Source organism: Macrobrachium rosenbergii, chromosome 11 (genome assembly GCF_040412425.1).
Source record: "Macrobrachium rosenbergii isolate ZJJX-2024 chromosome 11, ASM4041242v1, whole genome shotgun sequence".
In the NCBI taxonomy this organism is placed as follows: Eukaryota; Metazoa; Arthropoda; class Malacostraca; order Decapoda; family Palaemonidae; genus Macrobrachium; species Macrobrachium rosenbergii.
Window position 1 is genome coordinate 24734384 of NC_089751.1, and position 19898 is coordinate 24754281.

General features: G+C 33.7%; 1 protein-coding gene across 2 annotated transcripts in view; it reads right to left on the bottom strand.

Annotated features, from left to right (window-relative positions):
• The window catches only part of LOC136843252 (uncharacterized), a 242945-nt gene that overhangs the window by 24875 nt on the left and 198172 nt on the right, over positions 1-19898 (bottom strand). For both annotated transcript variants that reach the window (XM_067111373.1, XM_067111372.1), the window contains exon 8: positions 19348-19632. In XM_067111373.1, the coding sequence (XP_066967474.1) occupies positions 19348-19632 (285 nt within the window). The remainder of the gene's footprint in view (positions 1-19347; positions 19633-19898) is intronic.

Consider the following 19898-nt stretch of genomic DNA (forward strand, 5'->3'; position numbering starts at 1 on the left):
TACATTAAATTGCCTTACCTTGGTCATGCTAGCTATATGGTCTGAAAAAAGTTACAAGAAATACTTAAGCATTGTTTCCCTCAAATTAGTTTCTGGTTTGTTTTCAATAATCCTTTTACTGTAAGATCACTTTGAGGGAGAAACATACTCTGCCTGTGGACCTTAATTCCTGTGTCGTTTACTTGTTCACTTGTTCGCAGTGTGGTCTGCGATACCTTGTTCTGATTAGCAGACATGGGTTCGTTTCCTGCTACCACACATCACAATTTCTTCATATTTCTTGCACTTTGGTCTTAAGGCTTTGTAATGACAAGCATATCCAAAAAAGCATGAAGAATTCAAGAAAGTTAAGAGGTCATTGTGGCTATTACAATTACATATGTATCGGGTAAAAAGTGACCATTAGATTATACACATACACACATATATATATATAGTAAACCCCCGTATTCGCATTCTCATGATTCGCAGACTCGCCCACTCGTGGATTTCTCTGTGGAACATATGTGCACATTATTTGTGGAAAATTCGCCCATTAGCGGTATTTTTCACTGAGAAATATTCTCTAAATAATGTATTTCATAACACTTTCATGACTAAATGCATTTTTTGTGATAAAACTATCAAAATACTCAGGTACCTAGGTAGTGCTCGAGTTACAATAATTCGATTTTGCAATGGGTTAAGCAATTAATACCAATACGAAAATACTAGTAAAATACTTCAAATTTCTCGCGGGCACAGGCAACAGCATACAATTAGGCAGCAAGAGAGACCAAACTACAATAGACCAACTTCATTTCCTCCATCTCTTTATCCCATCTTCTAGTTACAAAAGTAAAAGAGAATGACAAAAGTATTGTTAGTAATGCAATACTCTTGCGTAAATGCACACAGCCATAAACAACCAAATGAGAAACTATTTTGCTTATAACCGAATCGGATAACAACAGCCATTTTGCTTGTATTTAATCCATCGTACGGTAGTAAACAATTACCGAAGTCATGTTACAGATGGCGTTAAGTAGCATAGGATAAAAGATCAGCAAGGAAATATACTGCTACATTTAAGCTGCACGTTGTAGCTGAAGCTGAGAAAACAATGTTCATGCTGCTAATGGCTATAAATTATCATGCATCGGCAACATGGATGCAACTGGACTGTAAATAAAATTGGGCATGAAAGAACACAATACTGCTGTTTGTACGCCAATAAACAATACATACGTACAGCTCATATTATGATGAAATAAAGTGAAAATAGCAAACAGAATCTGCATTTTTCTTTACACAAAACAAACATGCCCCCAAATGGCCAACGCCATCTATTAACGAAAAAAATAGCTAAATTAATTTCACAACAAGGCACATTTAAGTTATATTTCGATTTGAAAACACTTCATATAACGAAAAATAACTTTGCCCCATATAAATAAAGTATCTACAGATTCATTTACGCTAACTAGAAGCAAGAAAAGCGCTCTGAACTGAGTTAAATACAGCAAAATAAACTTACTGCGTAATCAATCTCCAATTCAAAACACTGATCGCAATTTATAATACAAAAGCAAAATAAGAATATGCATAATATCATTGGACAGTGAAGTAAAGGATAACATTTTAAGAGATCCATGGAAAAGATGCATATTCGTCATGTTGATGTTTGTATAATACGATATTAATATGTGAATACAGAGTACAGTATGATGTAGGCTAGGCTACTGTCATGTATACGATATAACATAGTGTAGGCTAAGTTAATTCGTGTTTGTTATTCAATTTCTCTTTTGTATTGAATTATCATAAGTCACTCAGCATTAACATCCAGAATTATCTGATATTAATAATTACTAGTCTCGGCGGGTTGAGTGGGCGGCACCTACATATTTTTCCGAATATGCGAACCTCCCTCTGAAGATGATATTATTACTGGAAGAATGAGTAGGCACTGTCAGGCGACATCTGGCAACCCACTCCTCGAGAAGAGTAGAAGTTCCCGGTAGGTGCCGGTCAATTATAGTGGATTATTTACCAAATTTTTTTGTCTGCATGGACTCGTGAGTTTGATGTTATTTAGCCCCTATTTAGTGCTTTTTTTTTCTTATAATGAGCCACAATAAGCTCTTGTCAAGTGAGAAAATAAGTCAGATAATCGCTCTGCATAAGGTGGAAACTGCAACTAAGGATATTGCCTATGTTGTGGGCGTTTAGTGAGCGAACTGTGCAGCGGTGGGTGAAAAAGTTCAAAGATGACTCACTAAGGCCCACAACATCGGCAATATCCTTAGTTGCAGTTTCCACCTTATGCAGAGTGATTATCTGACTTATTTTCTCACTTGACAAGAGCTTATTGTGGCTCATTATAAGAAAAAAAGCACTAAATAGGGCTAAATTGGTAAATAATCCACTATAATTGACCGGCAGCTACCGGGAACTTCCACCCCTCTCAGGGAGAGAGGAGTGGGCTGCCAGATGTCGCCTGACAGTGCCTACTCATTCTTCCAGTAATATCATCATCTTCAGGAGGAGGTTCGCATATTCGGAAAAACGCGTAGGCACCGCCCATCTAACCCGCTGAGACTGTATAACGTGTATGTATAGAGTATACTTTATAGTGCAGGCTAGGATACCATATGTGTATACATGGTATTGAATACCCTAATGTAGGCTACGCTACATTTGAGATGTTCTTTCCAACAAACAATGGGTTTTTGGAACCTAACCCAATTGAAGGAGGATAATACCTGTATAACATTTTTAGATTTTTTTTTGTTTGAACTATCAAAATTGGCAGTTCTCATGTTTTTAGAAGGGTTTTAAGTATTCTCAGATTTTAGCAATTCCCCGGGGGATGTGGTATGCATCTCCCATGAATGCAGGGGTGTACTGTGTGTGTGTGTGTATATATATATAATATATAATATATATATATATATATATATATATATATATATATATATATATATATATATATATAAATATATATATATATATATATATATTATATATACATATATTATATATACATACATATATATACATACATATATATATATATATATATATATATATATATATATATATATATATATATATATATATATATATATATATATATATATATATATATATATATATATATATATATATACATACATATACATATATATATATATATATATATATATATATATATATATATATATATATATATATATATATATATATATATATATATATATATATATATATATATATATATATATATATATATATATATATATATATATATATATATATATATATATATATATATACATACATATACAGTATATATATATATATATATATATATATATATATATATATATATATATATATATATATATATATAATCACCACAGAGGAGGCTGGAGAAATTTCTTTCCAACATAATGGGAAAATGGGTGGGCTTAGTATCCAAAGGGCATTTAAAACATAACATGAACCTTATACTTGAATTATCCAAAATTAACATAAAAGACTGTAAATTTGCAAGTTTGGATGTAACTTCCCTGTTCACTAACATAGCAGTCAAGACGACGATGGAAGTAATAAAAAAGAATATGAGGAAGAGGTTTATACATGCGACATAGATCATGACGTTTTAATAAAACTGCTAACAGCGGCCCTCAGTGTTAATGTTTTCAAGTGGGGCAAAAACCATTATACACAAAAAAATGGCGTGGCCACGGGTTCGAGTCTTTCACCAATTCTAGCTAATATCTTTATGGAATGGTTTGAAAAGGAAGAGTTGGGCAAAGTAAATAAAGGGAACTTAAATATCGTAAAATGGGTAAGATATGTCGATGACATCTTGATTATTTACAAGGGAGAAAGGGAAGATCTACACAAGTTCCTAGAAAACATACACTAAATGAACACATTAAGTTCACAATAGAAGAAGAGAAGGAGGGAGAAATTCCTTTCTTGGATGTCCTGGTTAAGAGGGAAGGGGAAAATTTAAAATTCAAGGTATATAGGAAGAAGTCACACACCAATTCATACATACATAGGTTCTCCAGTCATAGGAAAGAAATAAAAATAGGAGTAATGACAAGGTTGGCCATCAGGGCTTATAGGATTTGCAGACCCGAATTTTTAGATGAAGAGCTGGATTACCTGAGGAAGAGTTTTAGATCAGGCTACCCTAAGTATTGGTGGGAGTGGGCACACATCAAAGCAAGAAAAAACTATTTTGGGGATAGGGAAAGGATAGAAAAGGAACATTTGGTAGGGAAGAAGATAATTACAGTCCCAAACAACAACTCTATTGCACCCATCAACAGAAAGCTAGATAATTTCAAATTGATATGCAGCTACAAAAACACCATTAGGAATAAAATAGTTAGAAACAAAATGTCGGTAGAGGGGAAAGAGATTAGAGGGGGGGTATATATGGCAGCGTGTCTAGACTGTGCAGGGTACTATGGTGAAACTGGCAAATTATGCAAAGAACGAAGCAAAAAACACCTGCAGAACATAAGGCATTATAATCAGACGTCGGCAGTTGCCAAACACTGCTGGGAAAATTATCATAAAATAGACTGGGAAAATATGAGTTTTCTGTACAGGAACACCAACACAATGGCAGGGAACACCAGAGATGGCCTTGAAGACAGCATAGCTGGAAAAATCATAAACTCCACAGTAGCAAGGAAACGAAGGAAAAACGCAAGAGAACGCACGGAAAACGGACACCTGGAAGAAGGGGAAGAGAAAGGCCAAGATCACGAGGGGGTGGGGGTCACACAGGAGCCAGGCGATTATAGGATTAAAAGTACCCAGCACACAGATATAAATACAGCTGGACTACACGTCTGCTCACCGTACGGATACTTGATAGTGTGGACTGTTTGTCCAAGAAAGCTTGTGACTTTTTCTGAATAGATACTCCATTTGATACCATCTGGTTTGAATGAGATCCTTTTAGTAATTCTACTAATGCACAGGATAATCATATGTTATATATATATATATATATATATATATATATATATATATATATATATATATATATATATATATATATATATATATATATATATATATATATATATATATATATATATCTCTCTCGACTTTACGTGAGGTTAGGTTCCAGAACCACTCTCTAAAGGCTTAATTTTTGCATGAGTTTGGCACGATCTCTAAAAATGCTAACAGATACTTATTTCTAAAGTTTAAACAATAAATATGACCCTAATCATGCTCCCAAATTATTAAGCTAACTTTTAAATGAAATTAAAGTTACTGTAATTTCATTTAAAAGTTAGCTTAATACATTACCCTTAAAAAAGAGAAATAAATGGTTGACATAAAAAGAGTTGGAAGGGGAGAGATCTAACCGATCTATTTTCAGAAGTCCTCTCAACCTCTTTTTATTAACTTCCTTATTCTACATCTCTTTCTCTTTGTTCTGAAATGTTTTTTCATGAACAAACTGCATTTTTTATTTTGACTAATACAACTCTTAGTTATTATGTCTCTATGTTTTAGAATGTATTTGCCACAGCAGAGCATTTACACTTTGTAGATGGTACAGGTAAAATTAGATCAGTTTAAACTATCTACTGTACAGGTAAAGATGTACAAAGAAATAATAAGTTGTAAAATTGTGTGAGCGCTAACTATGAACGAGAGAGAGAGAGAGAGAGAGAGAGAGAGAGAGAGAGAGAGAGAGAGAGAGAGAGAGAGAGAGAGAGAGAGAGAGAGAGAGAGAGATTGTCCTTACTTGAAATATGAAATATCAAGTTAAATTATTTATGAATTATTACAACACAGAAAAACATGAGAGAGAGAGAGAGAGAGAGGGGAGAGAGAGAGAGAGAAAGTTATTCTTATGCTAGATATCAAAAGATGGAAATTCAGTATTAAACTAACTTAAATGAATATAAAATTACTGTAATTTCATTTAAAAGTTAGCTTAATAAATTACCCTTAAAGACAGAAATAAATGGTTGATGTAAAAATATAGGAGTGTGTGAAGATTAGTATAGTATTTATCTCTCTCCCCATTCCACCAATCTATTTTTAGAAGTCTTCTCAACCTTGTTATGAAAAACTTCTTTATTTTGTGTCTTTCTCTTTGTTCTGAAATGCTCTATGTCTCTATGTTTTTAAAACGGCGCATTTACAGTTTGTAGACCGTACAGGTAAAATTAGATCAATTCTAAAGTATCTACTGTACAGGTCAAGACATACGGAGAAGCATTAACATGTAGGTTGCGCTAACTATGAACGAGAGAGAGAGAGAGAGAGAGAGAGAGAGAGAGAGAGAGAGAGAGAGAGAGAGTTAACAATTGTTCTTACTTAAGAGTTAAATTTTTTATGAATTACTACAGAGAGAGAGAGAGAGAGAGAGAGAGAGAGAGAGAGAGAGAGAGAGAGAGAGAGAGAGAGAGAGAGAGAGAGAGAAACCTTTGACCCGCTAATCAGCAACACTCTCCCTTCTTATCATGTTCAAGTGACATGTCTGACAGCTTTGCCTTGAGCTGCTTCTCAAAAGATGAGGGAAAGATATTTGTTTATTTAAAATATGTATCACATACGAATTTTGTAATTACAGTTATTATTATTATTATATTAATCTTTTTAATATTTGAAAATTAGTACTTATCATTTGGTAAAAATTTATCATACAAAACAAATAAACATATACATGTACCATAAATCTCAGTAAGAGAGAGAGAGAGAGAGAGAGAGAGAGAGAGAGAGAGAGAGAGAGAGAGAGAGAGAGAGAGAGAGAGAGAGAGAGAGAGAGAGAGAATTATTAATTTTATTATTTAATGTTATTTAATTTACACATACAAGCTTGAAAATTTATAAATTACAAAAAGAATTAAACATAAACACTTTTGCAGGGTTTCTCAGTATTCACAAGTCTGAGTTTCAAGTCAATGACCCCTGCGGGCTTGTTCCACATGAATAGGGTTCATCTTCTGAATAATAATAATAATAATAATAATAATAATAATAATAATAATAATAATAATAATAATAATAATAATAATAATAATGTTCACATTCACAGTAGAATAAAAATCTAAAATGTCTATTCATTAATGCAAGTTTGTTATGAATTCTGTCATAGATGTTCATAGCATGATAAGATACCCCTCCCTCAACTGAAGGGAAGGAATGTACGTGTGTGCATGTATAAATAAAATGCAAGTTAGGAGATAACGAATATGCTTCTCGTCTCTTTTGGGCTGTAAATTTTATTGTTTTTTCATCTTCTACGTCGTGAAAATTATGACAAAACGTAATAAAAAATGAGAAAATGCAGTACAGCTAACACAAGAATAACTTAACATAAAAATAAAAAAGGGAAGGAGTGTGTGTGTGTGTGTGTGTGCGTGTGTTAGAAGCTTTAAAACCACAATATGAGTAGTTCTCTCTCTCTTGATTTGTGTTCTGCAGTATTGTAATATCCTTTAACCCTTAAACGCCGAGCCTCTGTTTACAAAAGTGTCTGCCGTATGCCGGCGGTGTTCGGGAGTTAGCGCCGAAACGGAAAAAAGTTTTTTTAAAAAAATCACAGCACGCTTAGTTTTTAAGATTAAGAGTTCATTTTTGGCTCGTTTTTTGTCACTGCCTGAAGTTTAGTATGCAACCATCAGAAATGAAAAAAATATCATTATCATATATAAATACTGACATATATGACAGTGCAAAAAAAAAATTTCATATATAATGTATACAAATCGCGCTGTGAGCAAAACGGTTAAAGCTAACAAGTTATTTTTTTTCTTTGTATTGTACACTAAATTGCGATGATTTTGGTATATAACAAATTGTAAAACGATCAAAGCAACACAGAGAAAATATTATCACAAAATGATGCATGAATTCGTAACACGCGGACGTAAAAAAAATTTTTTTTTTTAAATTCACCATAAATCAAAATATTGTACTAGAGACTTCCAATTTGTTGAAAAATGAAGGTAATTGATTGAATATTACTAGACTGTAAGTGTTTTAGCTTACAATTGCAGTTTTCGACCATTTCAGTAGAGTTAAAGTTGACCGAAGGTAGAATTTTTTCTATTTATCGTGATTTATATGAAAATATTTCAAAACTGATAAAAGCTACAACCATAAGTTATTTTTTGTTGTATTCTACATGAAATTGCGCACATTTTCATATATAAAACTTTATGTAACGATTAATATAAAACAGTGCAAACATTACGACAAAGGGACGAAAGAATTTCTGAGATGTTCGGCAGAGTTACAGCGCGGACGTAAGGAAAAAGTTTTATTTTCAAAAATTCCCCATAAATCGAAATATTGTGCTAGACACTTCCAGTTTGTTGCAAAATGAAGGTACTTAATTGAATATTACTAGAATGTAAGAGTTTTAGCTTATAATTGCGTTTTTCGACCATTTTGGTCGAGTTAAAGTTGACCGAAGGTTGAAATTTTGGCACCTATCGTGATTTATATGAAAATATTTCAAAACTGATATAAGAGCTACAACCATGAGTTATTTTCGGTTGTATTCTACATGAAATTGCGCATATTTTCATATATAAAACTTTATGTAACGACTAATATAAAACGGTGCAAACATCACGACAACGTGACGAAAGAATTTCTGGCGCGGACGTAAGGAAAAAGTTTTTTTAAAAAATACACCATAAATCGAAATATTGTGCTAGAGACTTCCAATTTGTTGCAAAATGAAGGTAAATGATTGAATATTACTAGAATGTAAGAGTTTAGCTTACAATTGCATTTTTTTACCATTTCGGTCGAGTCAAAGTTGACCGAAGGTTGAAATTTTTTGTAGTCGACGTGCACGTGCGCCCACTCGCACCCAACAGACAATTTTACTCGGCACCGTCAAGTCAGCGTTTAAGGGACAAAATATGGAAACGCATAAATGTAAAAACTTTAAACAAAAAACTCTAACAAATTCAAATGACTGTTGACCACTCTCCACCCATCTGTCCCTGCATTACCACCCCATTCCCAGCTGGGGAAACCCATTCCATGTCAACTCACCTCACATAACAACCCTTTCTCTGAGTGAATCTACCTGTAAAGACTTCCCACACCCTCTAATCCCTTTCTCAGCCTCTTTCAGTGTAGCAATACCAAGCATCAAAGCAGTTTTTACATTTTTTACAATTATATGCTATCTATCTATCTATCTATATATATATATATATATATATATATATATAAATAAATGTATAATATATATATATATATTATATATCTTTATATTTATATATTTGTATACATTTCTTTATATTTATATATTTGTATACATTTAAACACGTTAAAAGAAGAAGAAGAAGATATATATATATATATATATATATATATATATATATATATATATATATATATATATATATATATATATATACATACATACATACATACATATATAATAACTTGATCGCTTACACAATTGTTCTGTGCATTAATACAATTACTAACAGGACCTCATTAAAACTGAATGGTATCTAGCAGAGATATTTATTCAAGAAAAGTAGTCCAGCTGTATTTATGTGTGTGGGGAGTGGATTAAAGCCCTTTCCTTCTGCGTGCTGGCTTTTTATCCTTTAATCACCCCCTTCTCCTGTGTGGACCCGCCCTCATGACCTTGGCTTTGGTTACCTGAAGCTTCTTCCAGATGTTCATTGTTTATGTGGTCTGCGTTTTTGCAATTCTTCTTTTATTGTAGAGTACCTATACAGTATATGATTTTTCTTGATAGGCTGTCTTCAAATCAGTTCCCAGTGTTGCCTACCATTACATTGCTTGTGCATGTTATAAAGGCATTCTCTACAATCAGTCTGGCCATTTTGTTAGAGTTACTGTACAAAAAATTCATATTCTTCCAGTCTATTCTGTGGTATTTTTCCGAACAATGCTTGGCAACTGCCAAAGTCTGATTGTTGGGAGAGTTTAAGGAGATTAGGATACCCTAAGTACTGGTGGGAACAGGCACACATCAAGGCAAGAAAAAACTATTTTGGGGAGAGGGAAGGGATAGAACAGGAACATTTGAAAGGGAAGAAAATAATTACAGTCCCAGACAACAACACTATTACACCCATCAACAGGAAGCTAGATAATTTCAAATTGATAGGCAGTTACAAAAACACCATTAGGAATAAAATAGTTGGAAACAAAAAGTCAGCAGAGGGGGGAAGAGGTAACAGGGGGTACACATGGCAGAGTGTCTAGACTGTGAAGACTGTTACTTCGGCAAAAGTGGCAAATCTTGCAAAGAACAAGGAAGGCAACATAAACAAAACATTAGGCACTACAATCAGACATCGGCAGTCACCAAGCACTGTTGGGAAAAAGACCACAAAATAGACAGAGAACATGAATTCTTTTTACAGGAACACTAACAAAACGGCCACACTGATTGTAGAGTACAGTAAACCCCCCATATTCGCAGTCTCACGATTCGCAGACTCACCTATTCGCGGATTTCTCTATGGAACATATACATTCATTATTTGCTGAAAATTTGCCCATTTGCGGTATTTTTCATTGAGAAATATTCACTAATTACTATATTTTCATGTCATTTTCATGATTAAATGCATTTTTTGTGATAAAACTATTAAAATACTCAGGTACCTAGGTAGTGCTCAAGTTACGATAATTCTCTTTGTGACAATTCGATTTTGTGATGGGGTAAGCAATTAATACAGATATGACAATATTTATAAAATATTTTAAAATTCTGCATGAGTGCATGCAGCAGCGTAAAATCAGGCAGCGAGAGAGACCAAATTACAATAGACCAACTTCTTTTGCTCCATCTCTTTATTCCATGTTCTAGTTAAAAGGTAAAAGAGAATGATAAAAGTATTGTCAGAAACGTTATACTTGCATAAATGCACACAGCCAAAAACAACCGAACGAGAAACTGTTGTTTTGTTTATAATCGAATCGGATAAAAACAGCCGTTTTGCTTGTATTTCAACCATCGTACGGGAGTATACGATTACCATACTTATAGTAAAAATGAGGTTAAGTAGAATAGGACTGATATATTTTTATATTATACCCTTATTCGGTATGGATAAAAGATCAGCAAGGAAATATACTGCTAAATTTAAGCTGCAAGTTGTAGCTGAAGCTGAGAAAACAATGTTCAAGCTGCTGATGACTAAATTATCATCGATCGGCAACATGGATTAAACTCAACCGTAACTAAAATTGGAGAGAGAAAGTATTTTAATCAAAACTACTGGGCATGAAAGAACACATTACTGCAATGTTTATGCTGATAAAAGATAAATACGCAAAGCTCGTATTACCTGTATTAGGAAATCAAGTGAAAATAGTGAACGGAATCTTGCATTTTTTTTACACAAAACAAACATGCCCCAAATGGCCAACCTCATCTATTAACAAAAAAAAATAGTTAAATTAATTTCACAATGTGATGTATTTAAGTTATATTTCGACTTAAAAACACTACGTATAACGAAAAATCTTGTCCCATATAAATAAAGTATCTACAGATTCATTTACGCTAACTAGAAGCAAGAAAGCACTCTGAACCGAGTTAAATACGGCGAAATAAACTTACCGCATAATCGATTTCCAAACCAAAAAACTGATCACTATGATCGCAATTTATAATACAAAAGCAATATAAGAATACAGGCAGTCCCCGGTTTACGACGGGTCCGGCTTATGACTTTCTGAGGTTACGACGCTCTTCAAATATATTCATCAGAAATTATTTCCCGATTTACAGTGCATCGTACACTGATCCGATGGAAGAAATATGGCTCCAAAATGTAGAAGAATCAAAATTTGGAGTTTTTTTTATGAGCAAATCAATAAAAATGCAGTTTCCTCATTTTCAATACACCCAAAGTATTAAAAGTAAGGTTTTCTTAGGATTTTTTACGATTTTCAACGATTTTTGGGTTTACGACGCATTGTAAAAATGGAACCCCCATTGTAAACCGGGGACTGCCTGTATATACAATATTATTGGATACAGTGAAGTAAAGCATAACATTTTAAAAGATCCATGGAAAAAATGCATATTCCTTATGCTGAAGTTTGTATAATACGATATTATGTGAATATAGAGTACAGTATAATGCAGGCTAGGCTACCATATATGTATATGATATACCATAGTGTAGGCTAAGCTAACTCTTGTTATTCAATTTCTCTTGTATTATCATAAATCGCTCTGCATGAACCTCCAGAATCAGCTGATACTAATAATTACTACACCATGTATGTATAGAGTATACTTGATAGTGTAGCCTAGGCTACCATATATGTATACATGCTAGTGAATATCCTAGTGTAGGCTAGGCTATAAACAAGATATGTTTTTTCCAACAAATGATGGGTTTTTTTGGAACCTAACCCCATCGTAAGTAGGATAATACCTGTATAAACATTTTTAGTTTTTGTGTTTGAACTATCAAAACAGGCAGTGTGAGTGTTTTTAAAAGGATTCTAAGTATTCATGGATTTTAGCTATTTACGGGGAGGGGGGCGGGTGGTGCGCATCGCCCGCAAATACAGGGGGTTTATTGTATGCCTTTATAACATGCACAAACAATGTAATGGCAGGCAACACTAGAAACGGATTTGAAGACAGCCTTCAAGAAAAATCGTATACTCTATACTAAAAAAAACCCAAAAACACAAGAGACCACATAAACAATGAACATCAGGAAGAAGCTGCAGGTAGCCAAAGGCCACAGGGCCACACAGGAAAAGAAGGTTAATTAAAGGATAAAGAAGCCAGCACACGGAAAGGGCTTTAATCCACTCCCCACACACATATAAATACAGCTGGATTACGTGTCCGGTCATTCCACAGATACTTGGCAATGAGGACTATTAGTCCTAGAAAGCTTGTAACTTTTCTTGAATAAATATCTCTGCTAGATACCATCCAGTTTTAATCAGGTCCTGTTAGAAAAAAATTATATAATGTACTGTACTGTGTATATATATTATATATATATACAAGGGTAAGTCAAAAAGTTCCAGGAAAAATTCAATATACTCTTTATTTAAGGAAATTCAAACATCATTTTTCTACATATCTACCATCTAACTCTATACACTTTTCAAGGCGCTGTTTCCACCTCTGCAACCCTTCTTTGTAGAAATTTGGGGCCTTTCTATTAAACCATGCTGAAACTGCATGTTTAGCAGCATCCAAAGATTCAAACCGGACTCCTCTTAAGTGTTCCTTGAGTTTTGGGAACAGGAAAAAATCTGAAGGAGCAAGATCAGGACTATAAAGAGGATGTGGAAGAGTTTCCCACCTAAATTTCCGTAGGACTTCTCTTGCAACCCTTGATGAAAGTGCTGGAGTGTTATCATGATGGAACAAAATTCTGCGGTGCAACTTTCCTCGACGTTTTTTAGTCAATGCAGTCTTCAGTTTTTGCAAAACACCTTTGTAGTAGTTCCCGGTGATTGTTTTTTGTCCTTCAAGGAAATCAATCAAAATCACTCCTTTGGAGTCCCAAAACACTGTTGCCATAACCTTCTGGGCAGATCTCGCCACTTTGAACTTCACTGGTGCAGCTGAACCTCTTGGTAACCATTGCTTTGATTGAATTTTACTTTCTGGGTCATATTGATGGATCCAAGTTTCATCTCCAGTAACAATCCGGTCAAAAACTCTGATTCATTTGATTCAATCTTCGTTAAAACTGCAAGAGAAAGTTCAGCTCTTTGATGCAGTTGGTCTTCGCAACGCTTTTTGGGACCCAACGTGCTGAAAGTTTACTCAAACCAAGATTTTCATTTAAAATTGAAAATGCAGAACCATGGGAGATCCCAGTTTCATTAGCTATCATATCGATAGTAATCCGACGATCTTCATCCACTAGATTCTGCACCAAAGCCACAATTCTTTCATTTTTGCAGTCGATGGTCTTCCCTCTCTTGGGTTGTCTTTGAGGTCCTCCCGACCATCCTTAAATCGCTTTATCCAATCATAAACAACTGATTTAGATGGAGAAGAATCTCCATAAACTTGTTGCAAAGCTTCAATCATTTTCCCTGGTTTCCAATCAAGCTTGGTCAGGAACTTGATGTTAGCTCTCATCTCAAAATTTTTAATTTCCATGGGTTCAAGAAGTTACTTTTCTGAAGCAGATGTTAACACCACGGTAGCAAGAGGATGACTGAGGTAACAAGTCTATATGGATCACTACATCACAGATAATTGTTTACCAAGTATTTGGGTTTTTGATTCCTGTGTAAATACATCATTCAACAATTTTTCCTGGAACTTTTTGACTTACCCTCGTATATATATATATATATATATATATATATATATATATATATATATATATATATATATATATATATATATATATATATATATATATATATATATATATATATATATATATATATATATATATATATATATATATATATATATATATATATATATATATATATATATATATATATATATATATATATATATATATATATATATACACATATACAAGTACATACATATCTATACATATGCATATATATACATATATACATATACATACATATCTATACATATGCATATATATACATATATACATATACATGTATATATATACATATGTATACATATATATACAGTATACTACTGCATATAAGACGACCTTTAAATCATAAAATTCATCCTTAAAAATTGGGGTTGTCCTATATATCATTCTAAAAATCAAACCTTGAATTCTCCTTAAAAATTGGGGGTCGTCTTATATACCATTCTAAAAATCAAACCTTGAATTCTAAGTGATGTTTATCGGTAGGCTAGCCTCAGCCTCCGTGTGATAACCACCAACATACATGAAAAGATTCACATTATGAAATAAACTGATAACAACAGTAATAACACCAAAATCAAAACTACTGGGCATGAAAGAACACATTTTACTGTTTTAATATGTATGGCAAATGGGATGAAACCTTCCCCCATGGTTATCTTTAAATGGAAATTGAATTGATGTCAAAACAAACATTCCCGGAAGGTACTGTTGTCCATGTTCATGAAAACCTAAACAATGCAAATGGCACATGATTGTTATGTTTGTATAATACAATTAGTAATATGCAAATGCATACAATATTACTGGATACAGTGAAGTAAAGCATAACATGTTAAAAGATCTATGGAAAAGATGCATATTTGTATGTATTTTATAATACGATACCAATATGTGAGTATTACATACGCTAATTTTATATTTCTTATATGATGTGACCCCCTTAAAATTAGCTTGAAAATTAGGTTTTGAAAAGCTGGCTGCATGATATGCAAATATATACGGTATTTTGAATTTCTAAGGATACAGTCAGTAAAAAAGTATTTGTAATAACATCATCTTTACATAACCAATATTTCAAAAGACCTGTTGTTGCAACTGCTAGCCTATACACTGATGGTTTTGTAATTTAGCAGTCGTCTTATACTGTACTACAAATATGAGATAAATTCATGAAAATTTGTCATAATTTTTTACCTCGTCTTATCTAAAGGTCGTCTTATACACGAAAATATGCGGTATATGTCTTTGGTCCCTGGGGTCAGGCTATGTCCGGATAATGTGAATCCAGATAATTGACAGAATACTGTCTCTTTAATGCACTCCAGCTGGAATCACAATGTTGTAGGTAGGCCAAGTCAGTACATAGCAATCTGCACATGCACAGCAGGATGGCTCCACACATGAAAAGCGAGGTTTGTATCCCTATGGGAACAATCCTGCAATGCATATAACATAATTTGATACAGTAAGCAAAATGTTTTATTGCAATTGTCATTTTAAATATAGTTGTACGATCTGACTTTTGCAAACGGATACCTCACTACATAAAAATTTCTGTTTTCATAGCTCTTCAGTTTTTATAATTAAAAATAAGGGATCACAAAACTTTACTGTATATAGTTATTATTATGGTCCCACTGGGAGTCCATGAGATACTCAAACTAATATCATGAATTCTCTTATAGCTGGTCTAGGTCAGTATAAACTGTCTAAAATGACAAATAAAACAACCAAACTTGCCTAAAAACAGTCGAAAAGAAGAAACAAAACAAACAGATTCTCAAAGTAACCACTGGAGAGCTAGTAATTGTACGTACTCGGCGTAAAAGAAAAAAAATTATACTTGATGTATCATAAAATGGTCAAGAGACTAACAAAAGACATGACATCAACGTAATAAATCCGAAATATAACATATAAAGTGTCTAGGATGTCAAATAAACAACCAAACTTACCTAAAAACAGGCGAAAAGAAGCAAAAAACCAACCAAGCTCCAATGCAAAGGCTTTAATGTCATTCTATAGAGAACTTATGGTGGATCTCCAATCTGAAGGAGTATTTAAAGGTAGACATGTCATTCTATGCAAGAGCTCACTGTGGGTTGCCCTTTTGAGGGAATAACTACAATCATTATACAAAGTGTCTTCCACATCCACATAAGTATTCAAGTCAAACTCCTCCTCATCCTTGTACTGAACCATTACTTTATCCAGGAATGACTAAGTCTACTGGTTGAATGATAGTGGCTGCATATGAAAAAAAACCTAATACAAACATTCTCCCATATAACTCATGATTCTTAGAAACGCTGAGGGACAAGACAGCATTTTCCCAAAGCTCAAATTACTCCATTTGAGATAATGTATTTTCAAAAATGCCTGAAAAAACAATCTTTAACAATACTGGTTGTTTAAAAAGTAAGAAGCATATTGCATGAAGACTTTTCTCCATCCCATGAAGAGAATTTGTTTGTTTTGAGTGTCCCACCACTGCAGTTTCAGGATATAGAGACCTGAAGACTTCTACAATATAAAACAGATAAAGCACTTAATAACTCCTGTTCAGATAACAATTACACCGCCTTGTTAGCCAAGGTATTAATGAGCACAGATGCGTAAAAATCCAGTTTAGACAGCTTACAATACTTTCCCCTTAAGTATCAAAAGTTTAGCCATGAGTCCTGTGGTTAGCAAAACCATAAAGTTTGAACTAAACAAGCCGACATTTACAATGCCAAATGTTGCTGTTGATACCATATGTGAGCGGCCTGATCAAACTGCCCCATCATTTTACTCCTCTACTGTCCAACTTTATAGGTATATGGCTGCAGGGCCCACCCTTTCACAACTTTTGAGGATCTCATGTTTCAGCTGAAGGCTCTGAACCTTCCTTGTTCACTTGGCAGGTGTCCACGCCTTCAGCACACACAAAAAAACACATGAAAACATAAGCCCTCAAAATGCATTGTGCACATCAATAAAGAAATGGTGGACTTCATGGCAATACAGTGAAGCACAAAGTGCTTAAGGGTTAGGTTGCATGCTTCACTTACATTGTCACAGACAAGGCAAAACTGAGGCCATCAATGCAATTTCTACCCACCAACAATACCAAAGCGGCATGATTATTAAACTTTCCCCTACCACTAAACCCCTGGACATCATTACATCAAAGCACACAACACTTGTTAAGCCAATTGGCATACATACTAAGTAAGCACACCTGGCTATGCAGAGGTAATAAAATGTTTTACTCTACAGAACTTTAAGTGTTCATTCAGCAATTGTTCCAAAACTTTAGAAATTTTGTGCATTTGCTGACAAATAACCTTCTGTACTGAAAAGGCCAATCAACAGCCAAGTGCAGTTGCATAAAATACTATTTTGTAGAATTCCCAATACATTTAGGGTTCTTCTACTGTGAAACACAAAGATCTTAATACTTATAAAATACTTTAAGAGCAAAAAAAAAAAAAAAATAAGCATTCCTAAGTATGTCCAGATACAAAAAGTAATATTAAATAAAACTATAATACCCTGACTTCATAAATTTCACCATCCAATTACTGTACCTTGCCAGGAGTTGAACCTACAAAACGCATCACAAGACTAACTACTACTGACACACACAGACATATGAATCATTTAACATAAAAGATTTCATCCAGATAATATGCTAATTCTACTAAGTTACTAATAATAATAGACTATCATATCTTTCATAACATAATAAATGCTGTGTACCATATACTATATAAATATTTTTGTAAAAAGAAAAATTGATACTGTTAAGAAAGTGAACACAACATGAGGCCAATAGGCTTTTTTTAAAGTAATAGCAGCAGCTGCAGTATAATAAATTTATACAGCAGGGCCTCAATTCAACAGATCCTTAACACTTAGAAGATAACACCAATTCACTGAATACTGCCCCTCCAAATACCAAACCAAACTCTTATACTAAAATAACTGTTCAATTTAGGAACTTTATCAATTACCTATGCTATGAGAAAACTAGGCCATAGACCTTTCACACTGACGTCCAGAATTTTTAATGATAAAGTCTTGGTTCAATCTTACCTTTACTTAAGAGATGCAGGCAAACTGTAAGATGCCTTGCCATATGGTGGATGCTCAATGATATTTTAGAGAAGCCTAGTCAAAGTTCACCCTGCAATCATCTTGATAAGGCAACCTATTTTCTGCATGACTGACAGGGCACGTTCAGTTCCATACTAACAAGATATATTGCTTGTATTATTATAACACAACTGACCAGTTAATTGGAATTAATCACAATCTCCTAAGATCACACAATGTGGTCTTAAAACCATGAATAATAAAAAGTAGTTATGAGATTACATATCAGTCACAGCGGAGCTGAGATTCCAGATGTCCATAGACAGACAGAGAATGAGGAGGCTTTACTATGAGGCATCTCGGGCCTAGGTATGCATCATCAACAGATAAAGTTTAAACAGGAAGTTGAAACCAAGCCATCCAATATGCTCCTACACTTTATTAGATTTATTGCAAAAATCAACAAATTTTTATAGACACTTATTTTACAGTGCCGTATGTTACTAGTTGGAATCTGTAACTTAATACATTAAACAAGAAATATGATACCCAAAAACTTCCTGTAAAAAATAGAGCTCATTTGCAGTGATATTTTAAGGTCTTTTATAAATGTCATTAAAAGGAGATCAACAAGGATGGACTGTTGGACCTATGAGGAAAAAACGTCTTCATGATTAATGATATGAATATAAAAGTTAAAAACTGGTTGAATAACATGATAAAAAGCTTAATGTTCTGCATTTAAATGTCATTTTAGTTAGTACATGTATTAGTAAATTTAACTCGTATACTACACTAGACCTTTCTAAACAACCACCTGAGACAAGGTTAGTGAGACTTAAACTGTTAACAAAACACACACACACACACACACACATAAAGATACAGAACTGTGATTTGATAATATTACCAAGTTTTTGCTGAGCTTCCTCTTCTAAGGTAAGGTTAGGTGTGATGAGCTGTGGCTGAGATGCAAGTGAAGAATGAAGCTGAGGGGGATGACTCTGAGAGAGAGGGTGATTTTGAGGCTCTAATTCTTGTATCTGGGTTGAGTTTAGCTGCTGCTGCTGTGGTTGTTGACTTTGTAATTGTAACGCTACTTCCTCTAAACCTTCAGCTACTTTGTCCAACTGCTGTTCATTAGTTTGGGACTCCATGTTACTGCTCTCTTCAATGCTTGATTCATTGCTGAGAACTGAAAGAAATTATTCCTTACAAAAAAATTTTCTTAACATTTAAATCTGCCTTTCATACTACAAATGGCAGAATGGTACAAACTGAAATGGTTAAGGATGCGATAAGCAGGATGAATACAGATGATGATGATGATAATTAGGCAAATTTTTTATAACTCTGCCACTGATTTATCCTCAAAGGAGTTACCCTCAGTTTTATGGAGCCCATGGCAGGACCATAAAGATAACTCCTTTGAAGACTCGCAGTGGCTACCCAAAATAAGTT